Genomic DNA, 20181 nt, shown 5'->3' on the forward strand with positions numbered 1-20181 from the left:
GCAGCTAAACTAAAAGAAGAAAATGTCCTTGTGTATTTTCAAACTATAGCCGAATATCATGCGCTGGTGTTCTAGCACCTTAGATTAAACGGAACATTTTGAACAGCTCAGTAAAGGAAGCCCACGAGCACCAATGTCTTGAGCAAATGTGCAGATGTTTGCATAATTTTGTTCAAATTCAGTGTATGGTTTAGTTAAGATGTTTTTACAATAGCAATTTGACTATGAAAAGATGATTAATTTTTCCGTTTGCTATGGACATTTTTGAAAAAACTGACAATCCACCAGCATCCCTGAACAGATTGTGTGAGACGTTCTCCTGTAACAACAGGAATTATGACCAGTTGCAATAGATCACTCCCTGAAAGTCTTTCACATCCAATGAGACAATGTGGTCTGGCTCAGCAAGTTTTGCAAGGGTAGCAGAAGGTCTGTGGGAGTTTGAATGGGTTGAGAGTAGAGTAACATCTTTTGGCCTACTTTATCTTCACTTTTGAAACACCTTCATAGCACAAGTTCATTGCTTCAGACAGGTTCCCCTCCCCCTTTTTCTTGCTGTGATTACAATTTCTTAAGCGGCAGACATCCCTCTGGTGTACTTACTGAATGTATTAATATATTTGATTTGGATTGCATTCACCAAAGCTTCTCACACTGAGCTAATTTGTATACATACGAGCACATTAGTAGATGTGCCCACCACAAGATAGGTCTTTTGAATAATGAATGTTTCTATTAAGTGCCATGGCGCCTCCCACCATGGGCCATTAATATTAAGGTGATGCAGTGAGTCACATAGGGAAACAACATCAAATGAAGTTTGATGGTGTTTGAAGGAAGACAAACCTGTGACGACTTTTTACATTTTACAGCTACAGCAAAGCGGTGTCCCGGCCTTGCAGTGCATACAAATTTTGCCTCAGGAAAGACAAAATATTTTCACTTCTTCACAAGGTGTTTACAGTACACAACAGGGAGGTGGGACTGTCAGTCACTGGCTGTATAAAGAAACTCACCCTTTTGATTCTGGAATGGCTGGTTGACAATAATGTTTAAGCTTGGCTCTACCAAGCGACTTGGTACACAACATTTCTGTGGCTACATTGTATACATTTAAGATATTAAGATTATTGATCCTTACTATACTTCTTTTTGGAAGCCTTCCATGGGTTTACCAAACTGCAGTCCTTAGAGGTTTCACCGTACAACAGAAAACACTTTGTAGATGGAAACCTTGTATCAGTTTATTGGCATTTTGATCAGGAAAGTGACATCCAATCCCAAGAGGTGTTATTTAAAACCCAATAGAGCAATGGACAACACTAACTGAATTCTGTTTCTTCATGATTTCCTGGCTTTGGCCTTAGCTTGAGCAGATACATTACACCTTAATTTTGTATTCAATTAATCGAAGTGGGACCCATCCTGATATGATTCATGATTTCTCTTTTACATTTTTTTTCTGAGCTCAGTCAGCTACTGCCATTTTGTGCAAAACGTCTGTAGGTTGTTGGCGTGGTGCATTATTGCTTTTCTCTTTAGTTTCGTATCGCCTGCCTCAGCATAAATTTCCCCACCATTAGTTTACCTGAAGCACCCCAGTGGACATCCCAAGGCACCTTTTTCAGCCATTTTTGTACCTTTTACTTGCCCTTATTTGACTCAGACAAACAGATTATCCTTTCAAATGGGCCTAATTACTTTCCTGGAAGTTTCCTTTCTCCGAAATTAGACTGCCTCGCTGCTCAGTTTAGGCCATTACATCAATATTAAGTCCTGCTCTGATAGCTGGCAAAATATGCAAAGTATCGAAGGAAGTGATGGTGTTAAGTGGACAGAGTTCTGATCCCCTAAACTGGAGTGAGATAGAGGAAGAAAGCTTCACAGTGAGCTCTGGTTCATACTTTGTGCAAGATGTTTGGCTGTTTGCTAGGAATTACCCTATATTGACTGTGTGACGATTCAGGCAGGCAACAGTTCTGCTCCCTAAATGGATTACATAGAGAGTGTGGCGGCCATGTCTGTACTTGATATGAATTGAAGTGAGTGTGTGTGATAAGACTTGAAAAAGTCTTAAAGTGGAGTAGATTAACACTTATTCCACAAACGCAATATTTAACAGAATGCCTTGTTTCAACTAGTGGCCTTGTTTCAACTAGTGGGCTTGCATAGAACATATTCGTGAAAAATATGACTCCCCTTCAAAACTGCTGGATGAAGGGTTGGGCTGTGGGTCTGCAAATAAAAACACATGTCAATAGAGGTCTCTGCAATAACGCTAAATACCAGTTATTCCAGGGTACAAACTATCTTCACGATGGAGTTTTTCTACTTCCTCTTTTAGTTGGCCTCAATAAAGGTTCTATTCTTTCCCATTGGACCATACCTGTCAGGTTGTACATTTTTGGCGTAATTTGTACAGGTGGAAACACCTTTTCAAACATGTGCGCTGTGCATCGCTGATTTCCGTTCACATGACAGCAGCCATTCGAAAATAATGTGTAATGTGTAAGACTATATACAGATATGAAAGGGCAAATAACAACTTTCGTGAGATTCAGTACACCCCGCGGTTGGCAGGTTTGCTGGCCTCTTATTTTGTTTGTTTTGCCACTTGGGACTGGTTAGAAAGGTTCAGCAAAAGTACTAAAGGTAGTGTTTTCCACAATTACATATTTATCCAACAGCTAGCTGTCTTAACAATTACTCACTAACATCCTTGTTAAGTATTATATGATTTGATAAACTGTCACACACAATCAACTAAGATCATCTATGATTATTTTTGTCCAAAATGGTCATGCAATTCATACAGCAAACAATTTAGGCTGCAAACTAGTTGGGCCTCCATTGCTTCAAGATGTGGCAATTTTACAACCTCCTTGATGCAAATGTTACATTAATCAGCTTGGTGGTTTTGGACAAAATTCTTTACGATAAAACAAATGAGTTATGACACGCATCCCTAATACCACTCAACTTCTGCCACCCCTGTCTTCTATTTACTCTCTATTTTGTGACTCTGGTCTTTTTTCCTTCCCCCTATTGCTTATGTAACTATCTTTTAAGCCTACTCAAAGAGCTGCCATTTCTTGACGTGGATATATTTAGCTATTATGCCATCCCCCAACAGTCCAAGCCCCCCACCCTACATACTCTGAATGCCCAAACAGTGCTGAAAGATTTATATGTACTCAGACCCCTTAGGCGGTGCAGTGACACACTTATTTTACATCCAGAGCAATTAATGTCCACGGGATCTAGATTACAATGCCGGTCTCCCACAGGGACAAAACAATACCCCGGCGAGTACAGGTGGGAGGGTTTTCAAGTGGCGCTTTGCGGCCCTCGAAGTGGGTACAACGGAATGTTGGTTTTCTTCCACTTAGCTTGCATGGCAGTAGTTGCATATTGATTGTTTCTCTAGCATCTCTACTCTGCTGCACACTTCTCGATGACTCGTTCTTTGACTTGATTTGGGGTGAATTTACATGGAAACACCCAAGGAAAAACTTTTCGCCCCTTTGATTTTTGCAAATGATGCCAACGAAACAATCTCAAATTTGCACTGAGCCAAAATGTGTAATCGGTGCAGTCACAGATGGTTAACAGAATGTGTTGTTTACAAAAATATCCACTTCTACTCATATCTGTTTTCGATTGTTTAAACATTGGTTTCACTGGACCATAACATACTTTCCCACAGGCGTTTGGGGGATTTTGTTTTGAACCAATGAAACCAAGGTTGAACATTTTGGCCATCGTTCCAAAAGGTATGTTTGGTGCACAACACGATGCTGCTTATCACCAAAACACCACCATACCTACAGTGAAGCATGGTGGTGGCAGCATCATGCTTCTTACTTCCAGTCACATCACCGGTTATAAGAGTGTACACGTCCCATTATCTATCACTGTTAGTGTTATAACCTTCCCTCTAGCAATTATTTTATTTTTAAAAAGTTAATTTGAGTGGAACGGTTTAAAATGGGAAAACGTTTCAACTTGATTTACCTTGGTCTCATTTTCTTATGTAAAAAAAAAACTGCCATTTGAACAGGGGTGTGTAAACCTTTTATATCCACTGCAGTTTATGTTACATCAGCCAGCACTACTGATTCTGAAAGCGCTGGGCAGATTGGATTGAAATGAAAGTACACCGATCCTGAAATCGTATTGGACTAAAACAAATCTAACATTCACATAGACAAACTGAAAGCAGTGCAGTTAAGAGAAACACTCCAAAGTGAAGAGACCAGACTGTTGGGAATAAATGCACACAGTTTCATGGAAAGAAAGTAGCAATTTAGGTTGTAAATGAACGAAATGTAGGTCAGTGCTTTTAAAGGCACTTGAGTGAGAAGAGAATGCCTTGCTGGCCTTGACGTTTCACCATTGATTAACTGAGACAAACATCATGATTTTGTTATGGATTGCAAGTTTCGACCCTAATTTTGCCTGCCTTCTGCTTTCTAAAGGTGACCCCAGTAGCTGGTCCACCCGAAGGAGGCACACGGGTGACCATCCATGGCACCAACCTCGGTCTGGCCTTCTCAGACGTGGTGGGCAATGTGGAGGTGGCAGGAGTTAGTTGTGCTCCAGTGGAGGATGGCTACATCATTGCTGAACAGTAAGTCCTTTAGACCAGTGATTCTCAACCAGTGTGCCGTGGCACATTAGTGTGCCGTGAGTGATCATCAGGTGTGCCGCAGGAAATTATCCAATGTCAGTCATTTTAACAGCAAATATATATTTCCTAATTATTGTTTCTCTATTTATGCCAACCACCTATATTTAAAACAAAAACATTTTCTTCCACTAGATGACAGAAGGTGCATAATGATCCTGTATCGCCACTTTTTGTGAATCTTTTTGCTAAGTGGTGTGCCGTGAGATTTTTTGCGATGTTCCTTGGTTCAATAAAGGTTGACAAACATTCCTTTAGACTATACTGTAAAATTGTTGTCTCACTTTTTCCATAATATACACTGCTGTCTGTACATACAGTATGTTAGCAGATAAACACTTTGGATGCGGACAGTTCAAGGCAAAAATGCACCATAGTGATGTTCAAGAAGGAATAGTGACAAATGTTGACATCACAAGCATACTTTACGTAGCCTGAATTTGTATCAGGCCAAAAGCCTTTGAATCTGGCATCCCTGCTCCCCTATGTGCACACTGACATGCCACCCTGCTCTTTCTCTTTGTCACCCATCTAGTTAGCAATGATCACATAGCAGATGCCTGTGTTTACTTGTGTTTATCTCCTTAATTGGATTACGCTGTGCACAGATCATGCCCAAGTCCGTCCGGTTGACCTCTTTACTAATTAAACATGACTCATTGCCCCCTAAAAATACCGTCACCCCCTCCCTTTTTTGTATGCATCAAGGTTACGTTAGAAAGGGCTTTAACTGGATCAATAATGAGAAAAATCTGACACTCTGTTGTCAATCGATGGACGAGGCTTCTACATCCGTAAAACCACTACACATTTCTAATAAGAGAAGGGAGGTAAACATTTGTCACCTGTGAATTTAATTTATGTGTCAACAATAACCATCAAGGATCCAAATTCCTACATCAACACAACAAACAACAACCTGGTCTGATAAGGTTGTAAATAAATCAGATTATGTTAAATCACCAATTTTTAATAAATACAATGATGTCATCAATGTGCGGATTGTTGCCATAAATTTTAAAATACAAAATTTTACTTAAAAAAAAAAGATTGGCTTGCGACCAGTCCAGGAATTTAGTATACCCTCAAGAGCAGAAGATAGAAATTGAATAAATAACAAGGTTGTCCTAAAAAAAAGTACATCTTCTCTTTACCGTAAAGAATAAATCATATAACACAACCTTCATTGCAACATCCCGATGTGATGACATTTACTACAAGGAGAGAAACACAGAGTGTAAACGTTTCATCCCACGTTGAAGAATAAGAGCACATGCTCATGCTCAATCACATGCAGGCTGTCACAGCCAAGGATCTCAGCAGAGCCTTTAACCCTAATAGTTCTTTTGACCTATACTTCTGCCCCAAGAAAGAGAATAGCCTCTGTTCACATCAGGGATCTTGTATTAGAGTGCATCTGTATTTGTATGGGTAGCATAATATAATGTATGGGTAGCATAATACGGAAATATATCAAATAAAATGCAATACACATTCATGCAAAGCCACCACAAATCACCTCACTGTAAAGGGAATGACCTTCTTGATGCAAACTACTTTCCAATCTGACGGCACATTTAATTACTTTATACTGTAAGGAAAAACTCAACAAAAAAAAAACTGTACGTACTATACTAATTTCCAGTCAAAGGTAGATTTTATGATGATATGAACTGGACAAGTGGGCTTCTGCCTTCAATAAACCTTACTTCATTTTTGTTGTTTTTGGTCTCAACTTACTCATCAGACTTTCTGTGATAGAATCCATTAAGAAACTTTATGTGTTTGTTTTATTGCTGCTGACAAGAATGTCATCAAGGAAAAGTTTCCATTTCACTTTATGACTTTCAACGTGGCCAAATGACCCTTTTTGGAAAAAAAAATACTTGAGAGCCTTGTCATGTCTCATAATTAATATTTGATATGTTGTGTTTCTTTTTTGCAGAATTGTGTGCGAGATGGCTGCTGCCCCTGCAGACAGTCAACCTGGTCCAGTCCAGCTTTGTGTCGGGGAGTGCAGACCTGAACTCAGAGCTCGATCGAATCAACTGTACTCCTTTGTGGTACACTTGAACACTATAGAAAACAGCCAACCTACCATCATTCATCAATTTTCCTGACTGATTGACTAATCTCCCTATTTTGTGTCTTGTAGAAGCCCACAATCACAGGTGTGTCACCCAGCAGAGGTCCAGAGTCCGGCGGCACCAAAGTCACCATCATCGGAGAAAACCTTGGTGCTGGCAGCAGCGTTACCATTCAGTTTGGAAACCAGTCGTGTGAGTTTTTCAGGTGAGTGCCCCCTGTTACAGCGCTAGAAGGATTTTGTTCGATTTGGATTTGTTTGATTGTGTTTGATTCTTTTTCAATCACTTGTAAAAGTCATACAACACTTCAGAGTTTGACCATCATGCATGACAGTTCTTTTGCCAAGGTGAACTTTATGGGCGCTATATTCGTAGACAGCGCAGTTGTGCCCAAACGTAAAAACTGGAATACCCTGATTTTCGTGCTAAAGCAAGCCCCAGTGCAATTGTTCAGGAATTTGGTTCATCTCTCTGCACCATGGCATGTGCCCAGTGCGCCTAACAATTTGGTGGCTGAAAGTAAAATAGCCTTTACGCCTGCTGGAACCACTTCCAACTATTGGCACAGGGAGTGTAACGCAATGTCGGTGAATTTAATCAAGGTGCTGGCAGGCAGATTCTGACCTCTGTGGACATGTGTTGTGTATGACATCGTATTTCATTCATAAATGACAACAGCATGCATCGAACATTCTGAATCACTGAAGAAATCAATTCATTGAACGCATTAAAGTTGACCCCGGCATTTTCACTGTTCGGCACCTGCGGATTCGCTTATTCGCATTTTTATTTTCCAAATTTTGGGGATTATTTTTTAAATTTGGATTATTTCTAGTAACTAAAACGCAATGTTTGCTACTTTCCCCTTTTTCCCATTCCCGTGTAAATATTAGTAAGGCCTCAGAGACCTAACGTACTGCATCAGTTGAATAATAATAGCACACATAGTGCAAATATTGTGAACCCGTGGGCTTGTTTCTGCTCAAATCTTACATTCACTCTTTCTTCCCTCTGTTGGATCCTCCCACATACCCTCCTTCGACTTTTCCATCTTCTGGGCAGCTATTTTAAGCCCTTGTACTGTAGTCTGACTGCTGTACAGTAAGGTTGAATAGCCAAGTTGCATTTTAATGAGATACAGGTCTAATTACTGGATTGTGTTTCTTTCCTGTGTACCTGCTATGGGAGGTTGATGCCGTTAATGAGTCTGGAGTAGGTAGGAAGTGAACTCATGGAATGAGGACACATATGTTGACAAAGAAGATATGATTGAGTTGTACATATGGTCATTTGTATATAATGGATCCTTTGAAAGGCTGGAATATTGTAATTTGAGTGAAGTCATGAGACCAAGTCCTAACTATTAAAGGAGAGCAGAAATTATATGGTGGTTTTGTGGGTTTTATTTAATTTATATGATAGTGATTCATTTTAATTTCATAATATATAAGATACTTATGACCAATTTTAATGATGTTACTTGGCTAAGACCAAAACCAAACTGTTTACAAAAGTGGTCAAAGGTTTTGTAGAAAATGGTCAATAGGAGAAAAAAGGTATTATTACTGCATTCTACAACACAATCCTCTGATTTGTTTGGATTTTGATTTTTTTTCCATGTAATGGAAATGCAAACATTTTTTGTCGAGTCCAACTTTTACCCTTACTGTACAGGCAATGTTTTAAGTAACGTTTTAAAATTACTTTGTATTAAAGGAATGCCGGATTGAAAATCATGGGAGAAAGACAACACAGATAAACGTCAAAATGTTATTTATTTATATTTGAACTCAGCATGACACCAAGCAAACCCTTTTGCAGCACCCCATATTCAGATCACTCATATCACAAACTCATGCTGACATCTGGAACAATCCACAAGACGGACTTTTTAAAACCTGTTAGAATTCCCCTTTTGTCCAAATTGGTGATGCTTTAAATCCAATGTGCCTTTTAGATGTTTCACTGTGTGTTTCTGCTGTGTAGGACTGGATCACACCAAGCAAGACACTTGCTAGCTTAATTGTGATGTCTATATAGTTGCAAGTGACCCCAAGGTAAGCATCCATGTTCATGGATGTCTACATCAGCAGTCAGGCTCACTGACTCGGTCCTTTATGGCCTTCTTCTTGGCATCTTGGTACTTCCTTTCTACCGTGACTTTTACAGCCTGTCAGGTTGGCAGGACATACAGTATGTGGGGTCCAGCTTTTGCACAAAGGATCTGAAACCTTTGTCCTCCACCACAATAAATAGCTGACCATATATTGCGATCAGCTCTACCAGTGCCTCGTCTAATTCAACTTGTCAGCCTTAAAAGGAATTATAAGGAAAATAATGAGATACAGGAATGGTTGTTTGTCTTTACGTGCCCTGCGATTGGCTGGTAACCAGTTCAGGGTGTACCCCGCCTGCTGCCCAAAGATAGCGGGAATAGGCTCCAGCACGCCCGCGACCCTCGTGAGGATAAGCCGATTGGATAATGGATGGCTGGATGGATAATGAGAAAATAAGAGATAATATGTGTGCGAGGTCTAGAATTTTCGACTAGATATAGTCGGGCTCACCTCCACACACAGTGTAACCTCTGCTACCTGTCCTCTTGAGAGGGGTTGGACTCTCATCCACTGTCGAGTTGCCTACTGTGAGAGGCGCTGAGCAGGAGTGGGCCATACTTTTTGCTCTCTGGTTTGATGCCTGTACATTGAGTGAGGCTCACCACGGTGGACGAGGGGGTAGCCTCCCTCCGCCTTCCGGTGAGGAGACAGGTCCGGTCCAGTTTTTTGTGCCTATGCACCAAACAACAGTTTAGAGTACCCTACCATTTTGTAGTCCTTGGAGGGGGATGACACTCCTCAGCCTCCCTTGTAAGGTCTATTCAGAGTTTCTGGAGAGGAGAGTCCATCAAGGAATTTGAATCCCTAATTCAGGAGAAGCAGTGTGGTTTTCATCCTGGGCGTGGAACACTGTACCATCTCTACACCCTCAGTAGGGTCCTCAATTGTGCATTGGAGTTTGCCCAACAAGTCTACATTTTTTTGTGGACTTGGTGAAGGCCTTTGACCGTGTCCCTCGGGGAGTGCTTTTGGAGTATGGAGTAACTATCTGATACGGGATGTTCAGTCCCTGTGCAACCGGGGTTGAAGTTTGATCCGCCATTCCAGCAGCAAGTCTGATTAGTCCAGTGAGAGTCCGACACTGCCAAGGCTGCCCATTGTCACCATTTGGTGACCTCAGTGTTGCATCCCTACTTTTCTGCAGATGTTGTGTTTCTGTTGGCTTACTCAAGTTGGAATGTCCAACTCTTGCAGCCAAGTGTAAAGATGTTTGGAGGAAAATCCGCACCTTTAAATTTGAGAGTATCGTCTTCAGTCAGAAAAGGGTAGAGTGCCCCTTCCAGGGTGGGGATGAGATCTGCCCCAAGTGGAATAGCTCAAGTATCTTGGGGTCTTGTTCATGAGTGAGGGAAGAATAGAATATGAGATCGACGGGTGGATCTGTGCAGCATCTTCAGTGATGCAGACTTTGTATTGGTCGGTTGTGGTGCAGGATTTACCGGCTGATATACTGTACTTTCCTACCTTCAGCTATGGACACGAGTTGCGGGTAGTGACCGACAGAACAAGATGCCGGATACCAGCAGCTGAAATGAGTTCCCTCCGCAGGGTGTACTGATGCTCCTTTAGAGATTACAGCGCATTTTACATTCATCATTTTTGTTCTTTGTAAAACTTACAGTCGAACCATGACAGAGATTGTATGCTGCTCCGCACCCTCTCTGTCGGGCATCAGCCCGGTCCAGATCAGCGTGAGCGTAGACCACTCCCAAATCAGGGAACGTCTCACCTTCGAGTACATCGAGGATCCCACCGTGGTGCGCATTGAACCCGACTGGAGCATTGCCAGGTAAAAAAAACACACACCTGACCTGAGGGTTGCGCCACCTACATGCCAATACATTCATTCATATTCTCATCAACTCAATCCTGTGAAGCTTTGCCGCCAAGCAACCGGTCGTTAGCAGGCGTAAGTCAATACTGCACTTTCAATTACTTCTCTTTCAATTAGTTTGGATGTGATGGAGCTGTTGCAGCACACAATTTGCAGACTGTCTCTCACTGAACGCAATCCTGAGATGCACTACTAATTAAGAGGAGGAGAGGAATTAAATTGTGTTCTCGACTGAATTTTATAGGGACACTTACAAAAACTCACGAAAGATGTTTTACAAAGGAAGTTTTTGTTTATTTTTTTTAAATAAAATTGAAATTAAAAAAATAAGAGAACCCATATAGGGTGAATACCTTTGCCAAGTGAACAAAATATAATACGGCCCTACATTAACAATTTAAACAAATTTTAACCCAATCTGACAGATTCCTGTATGAAAGTGTTTAAACGAGTGGCATTTTACATTAAAATGGATCTGCTGTGGCATTTTACATTAAAAGGCCACAGCAGATCCATGTTAAACTTTGTTTTGCATTACAGCTCTTCACCCTGCAAAAAATAAATGAATAAAATCAAAATGTAATCCAAGATACTTATTTTAGTATTTCTCATAATATGAGTAGCTACTTCTCTGCTCTTCCCCGCTTTGTGAAGTAACGTCAGAGCGGAAATAACTGATGTTAGCCATGTTAGTTAGCCAGTTATCTGCCTCGGTAGCAAGTCTAGTATTCATTTCACCAAATGCAGACATGCCAAAAATAAAAGTTCCCAAAGAGCCAACTCTACTGAGAAGGGAAAAAGTCGTGCTCACTGACTGTTCACACCAACAGATAGAGAATTCCAAACTGTATAACATTAGCAACAGCAACGTTTGATTATTAATAAAACCTACAATCATAGCTATACATTTGACCTTGGTTGACTAATAATGAACTACATGTATTTCAATTCGATTGTGCCAGGAATCAATCAAATCTGTCGACTAAACGTCGTGTACATGTCCACTTGTGATTGTCCTCAGTGGCCACACCCCCTTGATGGTGACCGGCACGAACTTGGATGTGGTTCAGGAGCCCAGGATCCGAGTCAAGTATGCCGGCAAAGAGTCAGTCAATGTAAGTGTCATTGTCATTGCTGGGTTGACTTGCTACTTGTTTCTATTAGACTCGTAGAAGTATTCCATAACACAAATAACCAAATCACTTCGTCTAGCTCTTTGTTCCTTTGAAATAATGCATTTAGCAGTGAGCACACAACTGTTTACAGTCTCCCGGATATTACATTCTGAACAGTGGTTGGAGGTATGCATGATTGGGGTCGAGGGGCCCTCTAATGGTTTTCAATGGAAGATTAAACACTGCAGGATGTCGCTGGTCAGCATAAAGATACCCCATATAATCAAAATCCCAGCGTTGGGAAATCGTCACAAATTGCATTTGACTCTCCATCCTGCCGGCCTTTTTTTAATTAAGAGGATGGGATTTGTTCTTAGTGCTCTCTGGACGAAGAGGAGGTTGCACGACTGGGGTAAAATAAGAAGTCTGGAACTGCAGAGTAAAATAAGAGTGGTGGTGTCCATTTACATGGATTAATTATCAGCAGGTTCAGGGCTACTCAAGCCAAAAAGGTTGAGAATCTCTGATACAGTATACACCATCTCAGAAAAGGAGAAGACGAAAAAAAAGCCTTCCCATATCTGTAGTCCTGGTTCGTACTGCTGACTCCGGTCTAAAATTAGCCTCAAGTGTGTTTGGTGCTCGTTTAGTGCTGAAGATCACAACAGCCTTGAGTCTTTATTTTGACAATATTTGCCTGCATGAGGAAACAGTTTCCCTTAAAGTCCTTTGTAAGATATAAAGGCTGTGTACATTACAAGTGTGCTGTTTTATATTCGGAATGCCGCATAAACACTTCCTGTGTGGCGTGTTCAAATGAGATTGACTCATCTTGGTGTCTGCTGTTACGCTTGGCCTTGAAGGAGATTTCAACACTCTTTTCCCCCTCACAAAAGCTACAAGCTTCACTGCCTTGATTGCACACGTGAGAATGAATTTCTAACGCTGAGGTTACCACTTCAAATCTTTCATTCGCCTCCAGTCTCTTCTCCCGATGTTGCCAGAGGACGGCCACCATCTCTCTTTAGTAACTCAACTCAACTTGAGCGTTTGTCTGTCAGGTGGCCTCAAATGATCGCCTGTCTAGCGCTAAATGACCCCCTTCCCTCTCCCTTGTGTCACCTGCATTCATGCACAGATAGACCAGCATAAGTGGTGAAAATGGCTTTGCAAGAGCCTTGTATCATTTGTCATAGTCTTAATTCAAGTTAAAAGGATCATTTTCAAAGTCTGCATTTGCCACATTAAGGTTCCTGGGCTGATCAAAGGTTTCAGCAAAGGTTATTATTGTATCCTATCAGTGACTGTCAAAGGCATCCAGTTCTTAAAGAGAAGCATTTCCCTCAACCATAATGGATACTCAATACTTGCACATTACATGTTCTTATTGATGTTCTGTTGTGCACTGAATGCACTGCTATACATCTCAGCACCGTCAATGAGTGGTTCATTGAATCACAGCGGCTTTTCGAGTGTCAGACTGCAGCGCTACTTACGCGTACTGATGGACATTTATGTTATGCTGTATTCCATCATTGGAAATAATGATGTTTGTTACACAAGAAGTTGCGTGTGCTTTATTTAACACTCTTTCAATTTCATTCATCAGCATGTAGTCTTTCTCTGTGCTTTAGCTTGCATTTAGATCAGCAGCCCCCAGCCACCAGGGACCGCTACCGGTCTGTGGAACATTTGGTGTAGGGCCTCACAAAGAGACTGAAGAAAATATATTTGATTGACCTCCGTGGTTTGTCGTTATCTCCCATTACCCTAAAATGGGGCCGGTTGTAGGAGAGAAAAAAGGGCTCCCGTTTATTTCAGCAATTCCATTCTGCACGATGGAATGGTGTATTTTTAATCATTTGTTCTTGTTTGGTGTCACTGATGATGTAGTGATGCAGTCAACTGATTTCGGTGCAGGCAACATGGGTTTAAATCAATTTTGACAATGCATGTGACTGTGAATGATCGTCTGTCTATCTGTGCCTTAAGTTGACTGGTGACCAAAGTTATTATAGTTAACGAAAACTAACGAAATAACTCAAACTAAAATTGAAAACACTTTTTGCTAACACAATAATATAAAACCAAAAACTTGACTCGTTTGTTCATAGTTTCGTTGAAGATGATCTTTTTATTGGAGCCTGATTGTGGAAGATGCCCATCAGGATACTTTGTGTCTGTCTGCAACTATTTATTTTTGTGTATTTATTTCTCTGACGTAGCAGTCCAGCGAACTGCATCTCCCATTTCATGGAAGTTCTGAGGGGGATTACGGTTTGTATAAATTCTTGACTTCAGTGCTGAGATTCCTCGGATTTCCAATGATACTGGCTAATGTTGACTTGTTTTATATCATGCTGACAAGTTGACTCACTAACCTCTAGCCTGGTGAGCATGGCAAAGGCTTGTTGGCTCGTGCGCCACACACAAGTTCGTTGTGGATGGGATGTTTGGATTTTATGCCAGTTTGGTTGGCAGGAAAACAGTGTAGGAGTAACACAGCCCAGGGCCAGCCATCTTTTGAATGCTAGCCTCCGGATGACCTCTGACTCTTTGACACCCATCCTACACACATCTCTTCGAGGCCATATCCTATCCTCCAGTCCTTTCTCACTGCTACCCCGGCCAGAGTCCTTTTGGGTAGTTTGCTGGGCTGTACTACGACGTTACTCGATCTGCAGCCAGAGGCACTCGGGAATATTGCTGGCTGCTTCACTTTGAGAGTGTGAACCGATGAGGCCACGATTCCAATTATTTTCTCTAACAGTTGACCTCATTCCACGTTATCAGCACAGAACAATGTGAAGCTTCCCTCTCTGCATGGCCTTAAGGAATGTGTTGTGCAGTCAGTATTTGGCAAGATCGAGCTGCAGATAAGGAGCCAGGCCCTTTTGACAAACTACAATGTTGTAATCTGGAAGTTGCGCAGTGCCGTGTCATGAGTGCATCCGCCCGTGTTTTGTTGCAAGGACTAAAAAGAACATCCTATGCTAATATTCCAAGACAGATAGCATGCAGAGTTTTGTCAGTGTGATGATTGACAGCCGTTGATAGGCCCAGCCTACAGCCAAACAGCACATTTGCTTATCAAATCCTTCAATGGCCCATTTACCCATCACTATTTGCTCGCCACTTTGGATTCCAACTTCCACCGACAGAAACAAAAATGATAGTAGCTGTTTTTGGTTCTGACGGGGTTTAGCATGTGACATGATAAGAGAAAGGAGAGTAAAATACTGCCAGTAGTCATTTCTGACAGTTTAATGTTACAGACAGTCATCTCTACGGCAGACTTTTAAACTGCCACTTCCTTGTCAAAGGCCTACTGCAGACGACTGCTGAACTCCAGAACTTTCAACCAGGATTTTGCAGGATTGTGAGGCATAAAGACCTTTAGAGGTCCTTGAGCTGTCCTCAGTTCAAACACTTGTCCTCTCCAAAATATCAATATTTGTGGCTCCAAGCAAAGGTGAGCTCATGTGCACAAAAGCAATGTCATGGCATCATTGAATGTAGCACAAAAGGATCCAGTCTCATTGTTCTGATGTTATGCATAAACTAGTCACAGTCACTAGGTGGCGTAGTAGCATTTGGAGATGCCAAGCTATGCTGTGATGTACTAACCAACAACTAACCAATCAATGTGTTTTTGTCACCATTTCTTGGTCACCGTTGCCCAGCAATCGCTCACAATTTCAAGGACATGCGACTTAAGACGATAGGGTTTGAAAATGGCAGGCTGAGGCCTTTCTGTGTCGCTTCAGAAATGACAACAATAACGCAGTAGTAAAATGTCTTTGGCATGAAATAATGGAATAGTAGCCCTCGTCTCAGTTCACTTCCCCGGTCCAAACAAGTTTGCTCGTAGACATGAAAAGAGAACGACTGTTCCTGAGAAAACAACACGCATGGTGTTGACTACACACAACTCGGCATCGATCTCCCCGACTGGCTGTGTCACCCCGCGCGCACTCACGCACACACACACACACACACACACACACACACACAACAGGTAGGAGGCGTGGTATTTGCTTGCATTCAGCAGCTTTGGTGATATTTGCCTCTAATTAAGTTTCTTCCCCAGAGAGAGGGAGCAGCCCGGGAGTGAAAGCAGATAAAAAACCTCTGTGAGCGGAGTTGCTGCTCAGCAATCAATCCTCGCCTCCCAAACCTTCACCCCCTCCACCCTTCCTCCCCCCTCTAGAGCTGAGCCAGCGAGGATAGATGGCAGACAGCTCTCTCATCTGGGCAAACTGGAGAGAAGTAATAAAAGAGCCATAGCTCAGACTCACTCTCTGGCTGAGAAGGCAGAGGAGGAGCTCCTCCATGCTTTGTGGCTGATGTTTTTCACTCGAGCACCAGCGGCTGTTTATTGTTCATCTCATGGAGGCTTACTCAACAACAGAGATTGATTTAATGATCGGCAGTTGATTCTTTTCTGTGAAAAGAATGAGAAGTTTATTTGCCAAATATGCTGCTCTCTCTGTGTCTTCCTTTGTGATTCCAAATGTCAAAATTGACCTCAATTCATTTCAGCCTGCAAAGACCATCACGGCACAATGCACACACCAGAAGACCAGATCACAATGCAATAATGTGTTTTTTGTTTTGTTTTGTTATGGTAGGGATTTGCTTTCTGAACGATAGAAAATAATTTTCTGGACGAGCGAATTGATATTGTGACTTTGAATTGCACTGTTTGAGGCTATACGTTCACATTTGCATCTTTTCTGCTTAACAGGTGTGTAAAGGGTTGAATGCGACCAGCATGAGCTGCTCAGCTCCCTCCCTGGTGGAAGACTACCATCCAGGCTTGGACTCTGTGAAACACGCGGACGAATTTGGCTTCATCTTCAACAATGTGCAAGCGCTGCTGGTTTACAACAACACCAACCTCCTCTATTATCCGAACCCTTATTTTGAACCCCTCAGCACCACCGGGGTCCTAGAGCAAAAACCGGGCTCTCCCATCATTCTCAAGGTATGCACACTCTCGAAGTCCCTTGGTCCAATTGTCACCAAGTGACAATTAGCCAACATTATATAGTATCACATGTGTTCAATGTTGCTCACTCGGCATCCATTGCAGCCTGATCATCCTGGAAGGGGGATTGCCCCATCTGTAGTCTCTTCTCAAGGTTTCTCATTTTTCCCCAGATGTTTTTTTTAAGTTTTTCCTTGCCCTCCTGAGGGGTTCAGAGCAGGGGATGTCGTTAATATGTCGTCAGCTATGGTCATGTGAAGCCCTTTGAGACTTTTTTGTGATTAAGGACTATATAAATAAATTTGATTAGATTTGACAAGTTGATTTATTTCATGTGACTTAAAGATGCCCGGTTGAAAGTATGAAAGAGAATGCTTGCAAAGCGCGCCATCTACTCCAGTAATTGTCATGGGTTCGAATGTGAGTTTGCCCTTCTGAGAAACCATCGCCACTGTACACTGTTTTATCTCAGTTGCGCACAAGCATCTCATTGACAGGGGATGTGGGGCACATTTTTGGTTTTGGGCAGCCTTTTGAAATCATATGTCACTAGGCTTCGTGTTTTGATGTGGAACATCTTAATTGCAAACGCCTCATGTACCCACAGGGCAGAAACCTGCTTCCTCCAGCCTCAGGAGGGGTGAAGCTTAACTACACAGTGCTGATTGGAGAGACCCCCTGCTCTGTGACCGTGTCTGAGAGCCAGCTGCTATGTGAGCCGCCCAACTTCACTGGACAATACAAAGTCATGGTCAGTGCAGACCCAGAGCTGCTTACTATCCAACCTTTTTCCCCATCTGTCCCCACATAGGGGATTTTATCTTCATGATAATTTCAAACTACATTATTCATGCCCTCATCATTGCTCATTCAGCCGAGGGAAAGAGGTTAAAGGGAGAGCGGTGCGAGGGCGCTATGAGCCGCCAAAAGGTTCTGTAATCCACTGCAAGAATTTGTAATTGCTTGCTTGCATTTGAGTGCTTTCCTTCATTTTGTATGCAGCTGTGTGTGTTTGTACAATACAATGTTTGTACAGATTTCATACCATTTCAGAGGCGGAGTGCAGACCTTGTGTTCATACTGAACATTCACTCAAAGTCAATGTCCTGTGCTGATCTTTCAGCATATTGTCCAAAGAAGTATGTTTGGAAACTTAAATGGGTGTTAAAAATGTCTTCATGACCTCAACTCACTATGAGGCAGTAGAACCAGTTTTCCTCACCACTCGGAAGATAAATGATGATGAAAAATATATATGTACATTTAAAGGGGAATTAAACCAAACATTTTTTTTTTTCAATAATATGTTCCCAGCAGGCCCACGAGTTGAAACACGGCATTCTGATTAATATTGGGTTTGTGGAATATGACTTACGCAGCAAAATCAACCCCTTTTTAGTAGGGATGTTCCGATCAGGTTTTGTGACACCGTTACCGATGCCGATCATGCATGAGTGAGATCGGCCGATACCGATTCCGATCACATGGAATATCTGTATATTTTTCCATTTATTTATGGTGACTGCTATTATGCAATATTATCTGGAAAAAAAAAACCATCCACATTATTGCCGTAGTTTTGACCAAAATCTATATATATTTTCAAAAGCATGAAGAAATACAAAACCGTTGCTGGCACAATACAACAATTACTCAGTCACAAAGATAACTGAAAAACTTACATTTACCAGCTTTTACGTAACACCGTTTTTAACAGATCAAAATAATCAGCAGTCTCAAGACTTAATTATGCAAAAAGTCAAATAACATGCCACCTAAACATTGCATGGTTCAGAATATAACCAAAGTAGAAAAAATAGTCACATGCAGGCTTCACTTGAATAAACTATTCAATGAGTTCCTAAATTGAAACAACTCAGGAACTTTAATGGGTTGTGCATAGACAAACCATCTTGTGCATTTGTCAACGAGAAAAAAGTCACTGTTAATCTTTTAATCTCCTTGTGGAAATAATGCCACTTATACTGCGCTGTGTCCGCCTTGACTTTATTCAATGCAGTGAGCCTCGTAAACTCACCATTGCTTGCTCTTCAAATATCGGATTAAGTTGGTTGTGTTGAAAACTTTTGGCCATGGTCCCCGCGCGAGGTACCTTTTCACGGCATATACAGTATTACAAGATTCAACTTTTTTGCCATTTCATCTCGCGGCAGCCAAGCATGTGCTGCGGGTGATCGGATATTTTGATCGGCAATAAAGAAGTAACGAAATGGCCGCCCCCAGAGATGGCTAAAAACGGGTGGATTAACTCTTATTCCACAAATGCAATATTTATCAGAATGCCTTATTTCAACTAATGGGTTTGCATAGAACATAGTCTTGAAAAAATATGTTTGGGTTGACTTCTTTTTACTCATATACAATTAGAATTTGATTGATTTGAAATCAGATGGGTTCAAGAACACCTGCACTAAAGTAGTCCGATGAATGGATGGATGAACAGATTGAGAGATGGTCGGATGAGGTCAGTAGTTAATTACTTAGATAGACAGAATGACCAATACATCTCCATCTTCAGTGTCTCTTTTCGCAGTTTTGCAAAGGATGACAATTACCGGTGTTTCTCCACAGGTTCAAGTTGGCGGCCTCCACGTCTCACCTGGCGCTGTGCACATCATGTCAGACAGTCTACTGACCCTTCCGGCCATTGTCAGCATCGCCGCCGGCGGCGGCCTGCTCCTCATCATTGTCATCCTCGTCCTGATTGCCTACAAGCGAAAGTCACGCGAAAACGACCTCACGCTCAAACGACTGCAGATGCAAATGGACAACCTTGAGTCGAGAGTCGCCCTGGAGTGTAAAGAAGGTAAGTAGACGCGTGGTCGAGTCGACCATCCGCATGTTTCCACAGTGCAGTTCGTTGCTGGAATACACTGTTTTCATTTATACTCGAATTATGTTAAAGATGTTAAAATTTGGGCCATTATTTTTTTTTAAACCCTCCTTTGGCGTACCATATGCAGCAATGTTGCAAAATGCTCAAATGTAGCACTAGTCTCAGTACGGAATGTGGATTGGTGGACAGACGTTGGTCACTTTTAAAATGGGAAAAAGTCAAAAACTATGTTTGTCTTCAGTGTAATTAATTGGGTACGCTACGATGTTCTACAGCTATCCCAGCGACTGTACACAAACCATGCCGGAAACAAGTACAATCAGGATTTACCCTTCGAAAAACATAATGAACAGGGTACACAGCTTGCTGGACATGTGTCATTTGTTCACAATATGAATTTGTGAAGCCTGTCCTATTTCTTATGGAGATCTATTTCTGTGCCATATAGAAAGCAAATCACTCGTGGTCTGTGTGGTTTAAATAATGCAGTGACA

The 20181-nt window shown here is 41.7% G+C and overlaps 1 protein-coding gene across 1 annotated transcript in view; it reads left to right on the forward strand.

The window, feature by feature from the left end:
* plxna2 (plexin A2) overlaps window positions 1–20181 on the forward strand; it is a 201097-nt gene that overhangs the window by 149861 nt on the left and 31055 nt on the right. Inside the window, exons 13-20 of the mRNA XM_086026386.1 lie at window positions 4479–4630; window positions 6633–6750; window positions 6843–6979; window positions 10513–10680; window positions 11747–11840; window positions 16588–16827; window positions 17438–17581; window positions 19423–19657. Of these exons, the coding sequence (XP_085882512.1) occupies window positions 4479–4630; window positions 6633–6750; window positions 6843–6979; window positions 10513–10680; window positions 11747–11840; window positions 16588–16827; window positions 17438–17581; window positions 19423–19657 (1288 nt within the window). The remainder of the gene's footprint in view (window positions 1–4478; window positions 4631–6632; window positions 6751–6842; window positions 6980–10512; window positions 10681–11746; window positions 11841–16587; window positions 16828–17437; window positions 17582–19422; window positions 19658–20181) is intronic.

Source organism: Filicampus tigris, chromosome 1 (assembly GCF_054856515.1).
Source record: "Filicampus tigris isolate MCC_2025a chromosome 1, RoL_Ftig_1.0, whole genome shotgun sequence".
Lineage (NCBI taxonomy): Eukaryota > Metazoa > Chordata > Actinopteri > Syngnathiformes > Syngnathidae > Filicampus > Filicampus tigris.